The sequence below is a fragment of the Arvicola amphibius genome, chromosome 4 (genome assembly GCF_903992535.2).
Source record: "Arvicola amphibius chromosome 4, mArvAmp1.2, whole genome shotgun sequence".
NCBI lineage: Eukaryota > Metazoa > Chordata > Mammalia > Rodentia > Cricetidae > Arvicola > Arvicola amphibius.
Window position 1 is genome coordinate 48095370 of NC_052050.1, and position 12870 is coordinate 48108239.

The following is a 12870-nucleotide window of genomic DNA, read 5'->3' on the forward strand; positions in this document are numbered from 1 at the left end:
ATGGCCCATCTGTGGTAGCTCATATTGGCACACTCACCCAGGATCTCAGGGTTCACCTCTGCTGTTTCCAAGCCACGTTTTTCTTCTGCCTCACTTCCCAGGCTCACCAGGGACTTCTGCTTCATCTCTAACTGGAGAGATGACAGGAGCCACACAATTAAGCTGTCAGACAAAGTAGCAACTGCAGCCATGGAAAACTACTTCAAAGTCACATGATGCTGAGACAGTGGAGGACATCACAGCTATCGCCCAGTACAGACACAGCACTGAGCTGTTTTTGTTTGTCCTAGGAGCAGTTGAAGTAAAGGAAACCCTCTTCACTATGTGATATCTGAAAGGAGTCTGTACTTTGACTTTATTACTTTAAAAATTGAAGACTAGAGAGACATAGCTCAATGACAGAGCGCTTATCCTGCAGGAGGAACATTCTAGGTTCAATCCCCAGTGCCTTACAGCTAAACAAACAAATAACTAGAACACTGTTATTGGAGGATTCTTTAACACCACTAGGAGAGACAAAAAAAAAAAAGGGTGGAGATCTAGGGAAATGTGGTGTGGTAGGGCCACATATCTAATTTGCTTTGAAGGTCAGACAGAAATCTGAAGTCTATTCTACCCTGAACACAAGGACACTCCCAAGTGAAGCGCTCTTGCAGAGAAGAGTGTTGAGGGCCAGTCATTGCCACGACATGGTCCATAATTTGGAGAGTCTTGAAAAAAGGGGCATATCTGTTGTATGGCTAAGGTCTCAAAGAGAGGAATGGCATCTTATCAAGCCATCATCAGTCATAAGCTATATCAGAAGTATAATCTACAAAGTATCTAGTCAACTGGTAAACCCTTTACACGGAACTATTTGTGGTAGCCAACTTTCTCAGATATTCTTTACCTTTCAATTTTAGTTAGGAGTACTGTGTTTCACTTTTATTTTAATATAATAACACATTACCATACAACATTGTGACACAGTATTATATAATTATAACATACATGATTAGGGATGTGGCTCGGTTGGTTGAGTGCTTACATAAAGCCCTGGGATTGATCCTTAGTGTCACATAAATCAGGTATGGTGGCTCATGCCTATAGCGTTAGCTTTTGGGAGGTAGAGATAGAAGGATAAGAAGTTCAATGCCAGCCTCAGCTACATAGGAAATTTGAGACCATCCAGGGCTACAGAAACCCCTGCTCAAAAAACAGAAGATACACACACACACACACACACACACACACACACACACACACTAACTAATTAACATTTGGTTCTTCCATGTTACTGCTGTAGACCCATTTCTGCAATATGCTAGGGCCTTTTCTCTCCCTAACACAGGCACTGGCTGTTCAGTATGCACAAGGAAGTCTTAAGAGTTACAAAAGGACATAGAAAGTGCTCATTTGAACCCCATTTACTCAGCATTTTCAACACTTAATCAAATTATGATCCAAGGGCTATAAAAGTTTGCATCTATTCATGACTAAAGTTTGGTTTATTGAAGTGGGAAAATCTAAGGCATGTCACAACTTCATGGGGAGGCAAACCTTACCATCCATATTCGAATCCCATCTGCCAGGGAATACACCTGAGAAAACTCCTCACTCAGGGTTATCTTGCCCCCGCTGTTTACTGGGGAAAGAAGAAGAAAGGAAGAGATTACATTCAGCTGGCACAATTCACCGCTGCAGCATTAACCCTCTGAATCCCTTCTGACACATACTAGGGATGGTAAAAGGAAAAGCACAAAACCTAAGTTCTCCATTTCAATCTAATTGTGCTCAAGTTAATAATTTATGAAATAGCAGTATTATTAAGTGCCCAAATGTAGAAAAAATAAAATATAAAGAAAACTGAATATAAAAAACTTTAATTTAGAATTGAATTTAAAAATCTTTCACATGGGGGGGCTGGAGAGATGGCTCCAAAGGTCCTGAGTTCAATTCCCAGCAACCACATGGTGGCTCACAACCATCTGTAATGAGATCTGGTGCCCTCTTCTGGCCTGCGGTCATACACACAGACAGAATAATGTATACATAACAAATAAATAAATATTTTTTAAAAAATCTTTCACATGGGGACTGGGGAGATGGTTCAGTGAATAAGAACATACATTGTACTAGCACAGGAATTTTGGACCTTCAACATCCACATAAAAAGCTGGATATGGCCACATGAGCACCTTTAGCCCCAACATTCTAGAGGGTAGAGATGGGGAATCCTTGGACTCCTTAACTAGCCAGCCAGCTTAGACGAGACTTGGGGAAAAGGACTCTGACATGGAAAGCAGCTTACAGTACATTAATAAGAAAGCAGATTATGAAACAGTATAAATGAGTTTTTTAAAAACTACCTTTAAGACATGAATGTACAAATACATATACAATAAATCTATCTAAGGCCAGGTAGATACGTAGAAATATGTTAGCAGAGGTACTGTGATAAGATTATAGTTCATAATTACTTTAATCTTTCCTTTAGTTTGTAAGCCTCTGTAAGAATGGATATAATTTTTCTGATTAGAAAAATAACAACCCCTATTTAAAAAATATCTCTGAAGCCTGCCGCTTCTCCTCATCAAAATCAAAAGCTAATATCCTATAACAGGGTGAAGCAGGCTCTACAACAGGCACTAGGAGTGCAAAGCTGAGAAAAAGATATGATCCCGGCCCCAAAAGCTTAAAATCTAGTTGAAATCTCTCATTTTCCTGATTCTACAGGGTCATACCTTATCATGGAATTAAGGCAACTCAAAAGACCCACGTTTTAGACAAAAATGAAGAAACAGTTCCAAAAGGCCATTCTCAATGTAGCTGAATTTTTGAAGAACTCTTGAATGGTTCTTAGATATGATGTATCTATCATAGAGACGACAGCAGAGGGCCAGGAGTGGTGGTATCTGCCTAGGCAGGCAGATATTTGTGAGTTTGAGGCCAGCCTGGTCTACATGGAAAGCTCCAGGCCAGCCAGGGTTATATAGTGAAACCCTGTCTTTTTTTAAAGAAAGTTGCAGAAGGAACTGCGTGAGACAAAACTTGTCCCTTTCAAACCGATAACAAAGGCAAGGGGTACAAATCAGTGGCAGAACAACAAACAAGGGAAGGTAATTTAGAAGTATCTTTTGTAGGGCTGGAGAGATGGCTCAGAGGTTAAGAGCACTGACTGCTCTTCCAGAGGTCCTGAGTTCAAGTCCCAGCAACTACATGGTGGCTCACAACCATCTGTACTGAGATCTGGTGCCCCCTTCTGGCCTGCAGGTGTACAAGCAGGCAGAACACTGTATACATAATAAATAAAATCTTAAAAAAAAAAAGTATCTTTTGTATACCAAAACACTTCTTGTTCCCTTATCTGATCAAGGGTTTCTCTATTGCAAATAAATATGAGGTAGATAAATGATTTGACTACTCTCCTATCAGGACATCTTCTATATTCAGCTTTTTATCCATGAATCCTTTATCCGTCGAACAAAAAGTCCCTTAAGTAACAAAGATGATTTGCTACCTTACCATAATTTGACTACAAAAATGCATACTAATTTCTTTCCCAAAACCATGCAGATGACTTCTCTCCCATAGTTCAGTGAAGATATACTCTTCCATGTTATCATTAATGTCTTAACATAGTTTTATTTGAATGGCTTTCTTAAAATATGTAAGATTTGAGGAGTAATTCAGATATTTTGGCAAACAGGAAATAAAGCAAGAGCTAAAGGACTGAGCTACACAGATTATAGAGATCATTATATATAATAATGACATGAGTCAGTCACCTACTCTAATATGGGGAAGCATCTGTTCCTACTTATTTTATCTGCAGTTGAAGGAACACGTACCCTGCCAAAGTGTTTGAGAAACCCATACTCAGCATTATGTAGGCTTTGAATGCTTTTCCCTGAATAAAGATGATGGTAGAGACCCTCCCTCCTTGTGGACAATGAGGAAAAGAGATGCAGAAAGGTTGTGAGCATGCTGAAACTGGGGCTAGGAGTTATGTTTTCTTTCAGTTAAATGTTTTGGTGGTAGTTTTCCATGGGAGTTCTGTAGAGCACGGTTACCTGACACATGCTATAAGTTGCCAAGTGCTAATTGTAAATTAACCATTAATCTCTTGATTGGCAAAGTAGAACTGACAAGATTAAGTTGTAAACATGGACTAAAATCTTTAAGTATTTCTAGATCCTCGCTTAGATGGGCCTTCTTAAACCTTAGCAATTAGCCTTCAGATCAAACATATTCCCTGTAATATGAGTTACCATATTTTTGCAGCTTCTCATATAAATCTGGAGTGCGATACACCAGAGCAGCAAAGGTGGCGTTCACAGCTTGATCAATAGTGGAACCAGCAACTATATCTGTCTTTGGGGCCTGTTTTCTACATGCCTGTATGAATCCTTTGAAAAGTTCTGAATATGGCCCACAGAAGTTCTGAGCAGGCTCTGACTGGGCAAAATCAAGGAGAAAATGGCGGCAGGGATCATCAGGGATGTTCTTGACCTAGGATCAAGAGGAAAATCATCACATTTAATACACTCATATGAAAAAAAATCAATGAGCAACTACTAAGACAAAACAGAAGTAAAAATACAACATGGTGCATGCTCTCAGGAAGCTTAAATCTATTTGGGAGACCAGAAAGATGTACAAGTTTAGAAAGGAAACACAAACAAAACCTAAGAGTGTTAAAACTAGAACTACCATAAAGCAAAATATCACCCAGTGTCAAATACCTAAAGGGGTACCCAGTGCTGAAAATTCACAGAGCTCCTGGCAGGTCAAAGTAATTAAGAAAAACCTCCTGAAGAATACAGGCTTAGGGATGGACACTGATGGAAGGGAAGCCTTGGTCCTGAGACACAACCATTTGCAGAGGTTAAGAGTCAGCGGGGAGACTGACCTGGCCTGAAGTCTCAGCTGGGGAGTGGTGGGAACTAGAGTCAGATAGGTAAGGTGAAAGGAGACTGTGAAGAGCCTTGACTGTCACACTGAGGAGTTTAGACTTCACCCTGTGAGCAATGGGGAGCCATTAATGGTGCTTGGCAGTGGAATGACAAGATAATGCAGTGATTAAAAACAAAAACAAAAAAATCTTGGTAGGTCCCAATGTAATAATGCAGGTGCAAAGAGAGGGCTTGGATAAAGATGGAGACTGAGGGGAAGACAGAGATGCACATCATAAGGAAGAATCTGTAGGGCTTGCAGCTGATCACATAGGAAGGGCAAGAACAGGGCAGGGATGAAGAAGGCTATGGAGCAGTGGTGAGGGCTGGGCAAGTAATGACCACTGAACAGTCTGTTGGGGAGGCATTCTGGTTTCACACTTTGGACTTAATGAGAGGCAGGATGTTGAAACAGAAACACCTAAAAGAGGAATGGAGTTTGGAGAAGAACTATGGCTAGACGGATTATGGGATTATTCCCATAGTTGGGACAGTTAAGAGAGGACAGAAGATGACATCTGGGGGGAAGGGAAGTTATGGGAAAGAAAAGGAAGTCTGAATATAGTCTACCCTTTAGAGAAGAGCAGGGAAAGTGCAACAAAGAGAGAGAAAGAATAGGTAGTAAGAAAAGGTCTCAACTATCATGGACAGACGGCATGGCCTAAAGGGTGGTGGATTTAACAGACAGAATGGAGACTAGAAGAGGAAGAGTCACTGGGTTTGGAAATAAACCATGGGGTAACTCTGGAGGAAAGAGGAATAGTGGAGAAGGAAGGAAGGAAAAGAGAAGACTGGGAAAAGAGGGACAAGTAGAGACAGAGGGCAAACTAACTTCTTTTAAAAATACCATATACCTAAGCTAAGTGCTACGTACAGATCAGTGGGGAACAAAAGAAACGACACAAATCATTTAAAGTGTGATCCTGCAGGCACAGGAAGCACAGTCCACGTCTGTGTGGTAATACCAAGGAGCCACTGAGCACTGACTATATTTCAACAGCCGCTCATTTCACACTTGCGACCACTCATCATATTCAGGCCGCTTCTGCTTCAAGGAGCTCACAGTTCCACAGAGGCGATAAGACAAAAACGCAATGTTGTAACTTAAGGTAACAGATACAAGCCATAAGTTTACAATAAACAGAAAGGTGACAGAAGAGTAAATACCTCCTTCCCATCCTGGTGCTGGCGAGTGGGCCAGTCTGCTTCTAATTCTAACTCTGGAGAAATCTGATGCCTGAAGACAGGTTTCCATAAAGGAGAATTCAGAACTGAAGCCAATTTTGCCTGTGATACTGCCATGTTACTGCCTAAATCTGTAGAGAAAAGGTGGCTCATGAGGGTTCTATTTTTAATACAGTACACAAATCTTTGAGCTGACAAAAATTTTTTTTGGAGGAAATTCACCTACAATTCTGAGAATGGATTGTGACACCTCATAAACATCCACCGTGGGTCAGCCTGGAGCCCGAGCCCTGACTGCTGCTGCTGTGCTATCAGCAGGCACAGAGAGACTTGGTAAGTGGGAAGCGTGGTGGGAGCTAGCTCTCTGGCCTGATGGGGCCATGTCAGAATACTAATCATGGGAAAACGCTCGCCATTTATAAAGCTATTTTCACACAACTAAACACTTGCCCTAGGTAACAGAAGTGAAGTCTAGGGCAACATGAAGGTGCTGAGCACAGTTTTAGGTGTTAGCTCCAGGTGTTAGGGTGGAAGAGGTTTCTATTGTTCTGGGGTTTTTGTTTGTTTGTTTTGTTTTCCCTTATGTCATTTTTCTATGACATTTTACTTTTACAATTAGAAAAACTTAAGAAGTGATATAGAGAAATAACAAAACAGAAAGAAAAAAAGCTTTTATACAGGGTTTTACTATATGGTCTGTAATTCGCAACATAGACCAGGTTGACCTCACACTCAGAGATCCACCTGTCTCTGCTTCCTTAGTGCTGGGATTTAAAGTGTGTGCCACCAGGCCTAAAAACAGAAAGATTTATTCTGCAAGTCTTATAGAGATTTATTCCAAGTCTTTAAAAAATTTAATAACAAGTTAAATTATTTTACGACAAAGCCATATTTCTACATCCACAGACTATATAAATATCCACATACAGTTGTTTGATTCTATATCTCTGCCCTCTGGCTAGACTATAGCTAAATCTATTAACAAATTAAAATTACTATGCTTGTTAAAATATGGCTCCTCACCCACTTATCCTTCATAGACAGACTCCATGGCACCCTCTGGGATGAGGGCCAAAGCACAAGTCGGGAAACTTCCTGATAACGGTGCCAATAGAAACTGGCAGGGAATGTTACTGATACCTTGCTCTATCACTATGTGAGGACCACCTAGAAGAGAGCCCCATCTTGCTCCTCAACATGGTTCTGATGAAAAGGAGGAGCCAAGGTCACAACTTACGATGCACTGACTTGAGTGCCATGCACTGGGAAGCAAGACGCCCCATCAGTCGGGAGACAAGGAGTTGCAAATCCAAACCCCATGACACAGCAACATCAGGCAGGCCATATGCAGTGACAGTGAACTTGTATCCCCACTCATTGTTACTGCTGTCAGAATGAAAGAGGAACTGCAGCCGAGGACCATCCTTAAAGGTCACTTTCTAGAGACAAACAAAGTCATGTGGTCAAAGAGATGGCAGGAGGCTGCACCTCAGTAGTCAACAAGCAACTTGAAACTTAACACATTTAAGTTTAAGAAAACGTCTCTATTTCCAGAAGTTCAAACTACTAAAGGAGAAATGTACAAATGTGCAATTGAGGCCCCCATATTTAAAACTGTACTCACAAAGAAGCAAAACAAGGAGAAAAATGGCTGCTCATCTTTGGAAACCTTGGGTGACCACCTGTTTGCAACATTTCCAGCCAGTGATCATACTGATATAGACCTCCGCTCCCAACCAAGATTCCTGACAGCAACCGACAACACAGCTCCCAACTGTTAGCTCAGAGACTAAGCAGAACTAACTGGGAGCTGGATTCTGAGCCCTTCTCCTGGATCCACTAGTCAAAAATGATACTTCTGTTGTCCTAAGGTCTAACAAAAGGAGAAAAACTGCAGAAGGGGACACTTCACCTCTTTCTGTGAATGCCACTCACCTTGGGCCATTTATAAGTACCAACTTTGGTGTCATAGCGTGTCTTCCCACCTCTAGAGTCAGTAAATTCCAAATAATCGTACCTGTGGAAGCACAGTCCCTGTTACTTCCTTCTCGTGTTTTTGAGCACTGTAGCTTGAGAAAAGATTCTACAACTCTCACCTTTTTTCAGTCTCACACCTCTCATCAAATTCCACCTCAAAATAAGTTGCCCCTGGGCTAACAAAGACAGACACTTCATGACAGTTATTTTCATAGTTGTGGGTGGATTCCTTGGTCCATGTATGCAATACCACAGGCTGTTCCTGCTGCCAGGTCTCTACGTCCATCTAGGAAGAAGAATGAGTCATAAAAATCAGCTCAAATCACTCCACCCCAGCTGGTGCAATAGGGTGCTATCAGCACTGTAGGGGCATGGGCTCTGGCAGCTCTGAAAAGCAGGGCTAAATGGCATGTCTGACTTTGCAGTCCATATAGACATCAACACTTGCTCATCACTCAGTATAGCACACACCTGCTTTTACTATAGTTCTGGGGCTGTGAACCATTTCTGTCTTTTAGCTATGACAGAACTATTTCTTACAAATGATTACGAGTATGACTTTTCAGTAGAGAATAAAACAAAACAAAAGAACCAAATTTGAGACTTAACAAAACAATAAGACTTAACATTCTTATTTAGGATTTTCACAAATCTGAGACTTCTCCCTTCTTCCCTGACCTCCTTTTAAACCTATGAAATGTATATACATTTTCTATTGCCATAGGGCTATTATGGGATGCAGACCATTAGAAACTGTTTACTGAAAAATGAAGAAGAGACTTCTTTAAATACCAAATCTAATTTGCCTGTGAAGTCTTCTAAACTTCAGTTAAGTATTCACACCAATGAATTTCATACAGTTTCAAATGCTATTGATTGCATGGCTTCCTTTGGGTCTCGTCTCTTATGCTGATGAAGACAATTCTACTAGGGTCAGCATTTACTCCCCTTGTTGGAAGAACTGATCTACATGTGGAGGCATCAGTCAGAGCAGCCACTCTCTCCCAGAAGAGGAACATGCAGGCTCAAGGGCCACCTTGAGTCACCTTGCTCAGGCCTCCTTCAGGGTCACTGCAAAGCTTCTTCAACAGCTCTGTGAGGGTGCTGAGCTCTCTCAGGAGTGTGCAGTGAGAAACATCTAGACTGCAGAAGTCGAGCAGGAAGATGGCCTGCAGGAGGATGAATGGAGGGCTTAGCATGTACTGTAGGCTCTCCTGGGATGGGCCCCCCCCCCCCCGCCCCCAGTTTATTACAAACAGCTTCCATTTTCTCTTACCAATTGACGAGCTGCCATGGAAAACACTGAATTACATAATTTTTCTACTATGGTTTTTCCACTATACTGTGACAAAAGGGATTCTAAAATCACTCTTGTGCTTGCCAGAAACTGTCCCACATCTACAAAACATAAAGAGAGAGAGTAGTTAATACTTTATTTAGGAGAAACATTACTTGCTTCATTGTCACTAAAGATGAAGCTACAGAGCAGTGATTCTCAACCTGTGAGTCACAACCCCTTTGGGAATCAAATGAGCCCTTTCACAGGGTCACCTAAGACAGATGTGGGATTCCCCTCTGCATGCTGTGATTACTACTGGTTAATAAAGAAACTGCTTTGGACCTATAGCAAGGCAGAACAGAGGTAGGCAGGGAAAACTAAACTGAATACTGGGAGAAGGAAGGTGGAATCAAGGAGAAGCCATGAAGCTGCCAGAGGAGATAGACATGAGCTACCAGAACTTTGCCGGTAGGCCACGAACCTCATGGTAAAATATAAAATAATAAAAATGGGTTAATATTAGATGTAAGAGCTAGCTAGCAATACACTTAAGTGATCAGCAAAGTAGTGATTTAAGTAATATTGTTTCTGTTGATTATTATGGGAGTCTGGGCAGCCAGGAAACAAACAAGCAGCTTCCTACTACATAAGACCATCAGAAAACACAGATATTTACATTATGACTCAAAATCGTAATGTAAAAATTACAGTTCTGAAGTAGCAATGAAATAATATTATGGTTGGATGCCACCACAACATGAGAAACTGTATTAAAGGGTCGCATCATTAATAAAGTTGAGGACCACAGCTGCCCAGGAATACAAAAGCTGGGGTTTTGCATCAGATGAGACAGTTAGCCATCGTGCAAATGCTTCTGGAAGGGAAAAACAGTGCAGATTTTAGTAAAAGACTGCCATTAGAGTGAGCGATGCCTTTGTTCTTGTTACTTTTCAGAGAAGTGGAGATAATACTTCTGTAAGTGAAGCTATGCCAGCCATAGAGGCACATGCCTGTGAACCCAGACTATGAGGCTGAGGCAGCAAAACTTTGAATCTGAGGTCAGCCTGGGCTAGTACTGAGACTCTGTGTCGAAGAAGAAAGATAAATATCAGCCCTGTTACAGGGCTGTGATACAGGAATCCACATGCACACCTGATATGTAAGGACACGAGTTACTGAGGAAAGGCATTCTTGCTGGGTAAGATCTGATACCTGTCTGTGACCGTGGATTGCTGACACTCACATTTTTCAATAAGATCCGTGGCGAGCTCTTTGGCTGCAGTGTCCGTGCTCTTGAGCTGCAGGAAGCACCAGGAGAGCAGGCTGCCTTGCACAGACCAGAACAGGGAGAAGAGCACAGAGCCAACCTCCCCATGGGCCCGGCTGAGCATCAACAACTCGCACTGCAAGAAAGCAAAGTGTCCAGACAAGACTATTCAGAGAAGACAGTAAGAGATCCCTATCAGAGCAACAATCACTGGAAAACAAAACACTATGCACATGGGGAATAGTCAATCCTGTAGCAAATCAAGAAAGACACTTTATGAAGAATCCCCTCTACAAAAGGTTTTCTGCACCCCAAGGAACTCATCCCATTGCTGATCTCTTCGTTTTCTTATATCTTCATATTTCTTCTCTCTTTGTGGCTCTTCCCAAGTATTTGATCAAATTTCTCCTATCCTAAAATAACTGTTCATCTTTTTATGGATGACTAGCCATCATCTTTGTTCTTGAAACTTTTTTTGAAGGGGTCACCTGACCTCTAGAGATAAGCTCTTGCACACAAGAATCATAGGCATATTAGAATGTGGAATCAACTTCCCCAAGCTGGAACCAAACCATCAGATAAATTATGATATGTCAAAAAGGCTATTGGACACAAATGAAAGACAGCACATATATCAACATTAATGAATCTAAAAAACAATGCTCATTAAAGCAAATGTGTCACAGAGGATTGCATGCATATGATTCTGTAAGGTAAAATAAACACTCTGTGTCAGAATAACTAGACAAAAAAATAGAGAACCAGTGAGACCAAATAAAGTTATTTAGAGAGGAGCGAGGAAGTTAGGCTACCAAAGGGCTAGTGGCATGGAGCCTGAACTTCAGGAAGACTAGTTCTTAAATAGAGTTTTGTTTTTCAAATTGTTTGTGTGTGTTATCCATCCATCCATCCATCCATCCATCCATCCATCCATCCATCCATCCATCCATCCATTCTCTTCTGCATGTGTACCTCATTTAAAAGGTAGCTCCATAGCTGGGCATGATGGTACATACTTTTAATTCTAGCGCTGAGGAAGCAGAGTCAGGTAGATTTCTGTGAGTTCAGGCTAGTTTCTACATAATGAGTTTCAGGCCAGCCAGGGTGTGAGACCCTGCTGTATGTTTGTATTTATTTATTTAGTTTTTTAAATGGTTTCTCTGTGTAGCCCTGGAACTTACTCTGTAGATCAGGCTGGCTCAAACTCAGAGAGTTGCCTGCCCTTGCCTCCTAAGTTCTGAGATTAAAGGTGTATACCACCATATCTGGCTCTTTTTTTTTTAAGGTAAAAAAAAAAAAAGATGGAGAGCTGAGTTACTTCAAAGGTTGAGAACACATTTCTTTTGCAGAAGCCCTGAATTCAGTACCCAATACCTACATGGTGGTTCATGGTTCCAAGGGATCCAAAACCCTCTTCTGACATCCAAAGGCACCAGGCAGGTATATCATGCACATACATGCATACAGGCAAAATACTTACACACATAAAATAAAAATAAACAGAAACTTCAAAAACTAATAGATGCCTTCATTTATTATGGTTTTTACTTCTACCTTTCATTTCTTTAATTCTAGGGGCACCATTCCTCACAGGTATCAATTATCACCCGGAGGTCAAAGCTCCTTCCTATACCTCAGATGCTCTGTTCACCCATGCCCTCACTTTTCCTCCTCCCTGAGCTGCAGTTCTCTTGAAATCCTGCCCACGATCTTTCTTGTTCTTCCAACTGTCCTTTCTTTGCAGATGTCCTCTAGTTGCCCAGCTGTCCAGTCACAGCTTCAACTACCCTCAGTGTGTTATACATTATGATCCCCAGCATTGACTCCTTTCTGCAGTGTGCAGCCGGATCTCACCGCCTGAAGGCTCTACCTGTCCAGAGTCCACTCATTGTTATTCTTCTCTTCAAGCGCCTGTTACTTCCCATCTTGCCACAGGCTCTCTCAACCTGCACTGCCTCCATCTTCTTCTCTGCTAGACAAGACCTTATTTATGTCTCTCCCAGGTTCCAGCACAGCCTTCTTCAGCCCTTCCTGAACTCCTCCGGAAAAGGCTGGGTGTGCTCCCCAGCCTCTCCCAGGACCCCATGCCCACACTCTAACAGCATGACTACATAGTGAGAAGTGTCTGATCGATGCCATCGCATGTCATCTGCTCTCCAGACTGGGCTCCTCTATCACTAGATTCCCTGTGCCTGGAACAGGGCCTTGCACACAGCAGGCATCCAGTG

The 12870-nt window shown here is 41.8% G+C and overlaps 1 protein-coding gene across 1 annotated transcript in view; it reads right to left on the reverse strand.

Moving 5' to 3' along the window:
* The window catches only part of Zzef1 (zinc finger ZZ-type and EF-hand domain containing 1), a 127921-nt gene that overhangs the window by 55408 nt on the left and 59643 nt on the right, over positions 1–12870 (reverse strand). The window contains 10 exon segments of the mRNA XM_038325684.1: positions 38–131; positions 1545–1624; positions 4251–4491; positions 6102–6250; positions 7357–7558; positions 8055–8136; positions 8216–8382; positions 9143–9265; positions 9373–9494; positions 10619–10778. Of these exon segments, the coding sequence (XP_038181612.1) occupies positions 38–131; positions 1545–1624; positions 4251–4491; positions 6102–6250; positions 7357–7558; positions 8055–8136; positions 8216–8382; positions 9143–9265; positions 9373–9494; positions 10619–10778 (1420 nt within the window).